The following is a 3,957-nucleotide window of genomic DNA, read 5'->3' as shown; positions in this document are numbered from 1 at the left end:
CAATTCTTTCTTCACCACAGCCGCATCGTTCTTTCATCAAATAGCCCTCGTTTTTCAAAACCTCCAGTCATGTTCCGTCAGCAAGTGTTGCGATTCTTCTTCGTCTATTTACATTCTGCTCAGTTTTCTTCGTGTACTGGCCATGCTGGATCTCTTTTTGTACTCTCTTTTTGTACTCCCAAACATGTGCCTCTCGAACAGGCAAAACAGAGGAAAAGAGCACTTACTTTTGGAAGTCAGGGTAATCGTAGATACGAGGAACTTTTTGATCATTATCATCGGTGGTGGTGGTGGTGGTGTTGTCTGCGGCAGCGGCGTTGTTTTTATTATTATTATTATATTATTATTATTATTATTATTATTATTATTATTATTATTATTATTATTATTATTTATCTGTTTACATTTATCGCATACCATTTTTCATATGTTTCTCTTACTTCTTCCAGGTGATTTTTTTACCTCGTCTCAGTGACAATCTTCAGATGAGCGAAAGAAGAAACAAATAAACAGAAGAATAAATAAATAAATAAATAAATAAATAAAAAGAGGAAGGAGAAGAAGAAAGAGAAGAAAAAAATAGAAGAAAATAAAAACAATAAAAAGAAGAGGAAGTTTAGCAAAAACAGACGAAACCCCAAAAAAAAGAACATTATCTTTCTCACAATTATAACGTTGCATAACGAACACACAAGGACATAATGTTAATGTGTCTGTGACACACAGACACACACACACACACGTACGCATACACAAGTACACGCACTCATATATATATATATATATATATACATATATATATATATATATATATATATATATAAGCACACACAGAGGTGAGGGTGAACTCCAATCCACTGTTGGCAATCATTTTCGGTATTTCTCCAAGAAGAATTACAACAAAGACGAGACGACACCGACAGCAACAACAACAACAACAACAACAGAAGCAGCAGCAGCAGCCGTAGAAGCAGCAGTAGCAGCAGAATGTATTCAATACAACGGAGACAACATCAACCAGCACAAATTATGAAAACGAGAAAAACTACAACGACTACCACGGCGACAGATTATTTCCGATCAATAATGCTTCGATCTGTTCTTTGATTTAGTGTTTTTTTTTTAAATACTTAAAACCTTATCCACACACACAGACACACATACATATGCATTTCTATCTTAGTCGACTTGGATCTTTAAAAATTGCATAATTAACAGCAACAACAGCAATAATAATAATAATAATAATAATAATAATAATAATAATAATAATAATAATAATAATAATAACAACAACAACAACAACAACAACTGTAACAATAACGACGTTAATAACAATAACTACAGAAACAATAGTAATATAAATAATCTTATAATTAAGAAAAGGCAACAAAACTGAAAATAACAACAACAACAGCAAACAACTTATAATAATAATAATAATAATATAATAATAATAATAATAATAATAATAGCAACAACAACGGCCTGAAAATGATTCTACTCCACCCTAACGACACGCATATTTACACGCTGGAGGAGCTGAATGCTAAAAAAGCCCGCTTCGCCGTTCCATCCACGATAACAATGTCCTTCCTCATGATTTTCGGCATTGTCGGTAACTCGTTGGTGATATATGTGTACAGTCGCAAGTTCAAGTCTACATCGACCAATTCTTTTATCTTAGCTCTGTCCACGTTCGATCTGCTCAACTGCCTGGTTGGAATGCCGACGGAGATCGCCGACGATCAACTACCGTTGATGTTCAACTGGGAACTCGGCTGCAAAATTCTGCGTTTCACCTCGTTTTTTTCGACGGGTGCCTCTTCCTTGACGCTGGTCATCATTGCCATGGATCGCTACCAGAGGGTGTGCTTGGGGAAGGAACAGATACAGTCGGGTTGGGCGAAGATGATGATCATTCTAACAGCCACGATGTCCGCTGTGCTGGTCAGTCCGATCATCGAACTGGCGGGGATCGATACGGAATCGACGGATGTGCCTTACATCAACGGTACTGACTGTGCCATACGTGACAAATACAAAAAATCGAAATGGCCACTTATTTATTTCATGTACCTGGCCGTCATCATTATAGTTTGTTTAATAATACTGGTTGTCACTTACACGATGATCGGTCTGGCGGTGAGGACACGCTTGGGGCGGCAAAACCTCGACGGACGAACAGTTGTGAGAACAATGGCCGATCTAAATCGAGAGAAAGACCGAAAGGTAAAGTCCGAAAAGACAACGAAAACATTTTTCATGGTCACCGTACTTTTCATAGTGAGTTTCATGCCCTGCCTGGTCATACAAATTTCGAGGGCCTTGGCAGGTTTCAAACCGCATAGTCCCATGATGGAAATCATATTTAATCTCGGTTTACGCTCCTATTTTCTGGGCAACTCCCTCAATCCGTTCATCTACGGTTATTGCAACAGCAAGTTTCGTGAGGCGATTGTTCTCGTGATAGGAAGAATGCAGGAGAAGCTGATGGAGGAACCACGGACGAAGGCCCACGTCTACTCTTTGTCTGCGGGCCAAGTACACAAACCTGTAAGCATGAGTATAACAGATTCTGTGTATGAGTAAAATGATTAAAATTTTTTTTTTAAATAATAATAATATTAATAATAAAATGGATAAATAAATAACTTGGCCACTCTCAACACCCCTCACTACCTACACCAAAAAACTTCCCCTTCAAAAAGTAAAGAAGAACCAAATATAAAATTAAAACAAATCGTCGGATCACTCACGTTGTATGGAAATACAGCGTTAGTATCTCTTATGTGAGAAACGAAAATATATCTAATGTTCGGTGGAGAGTACTAGATATATTACTGAGTAAAATCTGTTCGGTTAAATGAGCACAGATAAATAAAGAAGTATGACACGTTCCGAACTTTATTGAGAACTCATTGAGAGTATGTGAAGGAGTACAGAAATTTGTACTCTAGTATGACGCGTTCTGTTTGATGTTGTTATGGATAAAAGAGTGAATAACGGCGAAAATAAACAAAAGTCGATAAAACGTACTCTATCGTACTCTGCATGGGTCGAAAAACTAATCGAATCAACGAGTCTAAAAAAAAGAGGAACCCAATGAGAAATCTTTGTATATTTTTATGTTGAAGATATTACAGTTTGATGGTCATTATTTGGATAGGGAAATTAATGACTTGTCTCCTTGTGTAAACTTTGAAAACAACCGCGTATCTAAGTATCTAAGAGAATCGTTGTTTGTTTCAGGAGATCTTGAAGTGAAATAAAGGGAGACTCCATAAATGTTGTAAAGAAAGAAATTGAATTAGGATTGACAAAAACGCTGTAAATTAAATTGACAAAACACTGTAAAAAGTTATGCGTCCAAACCTTTGTATATGTTAGAAAAATGAAGAGTTTAAATTACGAATACAAAATTGCCAAGAAATATTTAAATTATAACTATTAATAGAGAAATTTCTTTGGATAAAAACGAATTACAAGAAAAACAAAATTTGTTTATTTAAAGAAAAAAAAACCTGTAATGTTTCGTTATTGGTATATGATGTCAGTCGTGAGTGAGTGTATGTTCGAGTGTGTATTTGACTGATCGAGCATATGAAAGACAATGTCACACTCATTCATGACGTCATAGGCTTCTACCGAAAGATACCAAAAATACCTAATTCATTACGTAAAACAAGAATATCGGTTGAAGAGTACAAATATACCTACTGTTTTATTTAGAAGTACTCACTGAATATAAAAAGAAATAATAACGTACTCAGCATCTAACCCAATTCCAATGGACTGACTGTTTAACGCACAAATGAAGACGGCAGATGCGGGTTCGTGTACTGTACAGAGCTGCCACTGAAAGCTGAATTTGTTTCACATTAAAATTGATAATGTATTTGACTGAAAACTGTCAATGTGTTTGACTGACATGTGATAATGTATTTATATGGAAGA

General features: G+C 35.8%; 1 protein-coding gene across 4 annotated transcripts in view; it reads left to right on the top strand.

Annotated features, from left to right (window-relative positions):
- LOC115224514 (C3a anaphylatoxin chemotactic receptor-like) overlaps positions 1–3,748 on the top strand; it is a 12,671-nt gene extending 8,923 nt beyond the window's left edge. Inside the window, exons 2-3 of one of the 4 annotated variants that reach the window (XR_005003876.1) lie at positions 450–742; positions 1,155–1,165. Coding sequence is in view for 3 of the 4 variants with exons in the window: in XM_036513455.1 (XP_036369348.1) it covers positions 1,495–2,592 (1,098 nt within the window). In the remaining variant the exon portion in view is untranslated. Of the gene's footprint in view, positions 1–449; positions 1,307–1,464 lie in introns of those variants that run through there. The other 3 variants (XM_036513455.1, XM_036513457.1, XM_036513456.1) reach the window with 3 other exon arrangements.
- The last annotated feature ends 209 nt before the right edge of the window (positions 3,749–3,957 follow it).

This window comes from Octopus sinensis, linkage group LG25 (assembly GCF_006345805.1).
Source record: "Octopus sinensis linkage group LG25, ASM634580v1, whole genome shotgun sequence".
In the NCBI taxonomy this organism is placed as follows: Eukaryota; Metazoa; Mollusca; class Cephalopoda; order Octopoda; family Octopodidae; genus Octopus; species Octopus sinensis.
Note: the sequence above shows the minus strand (reverse complement) of the source record. Positions and strands in the feature narration are given on the sequence as shown.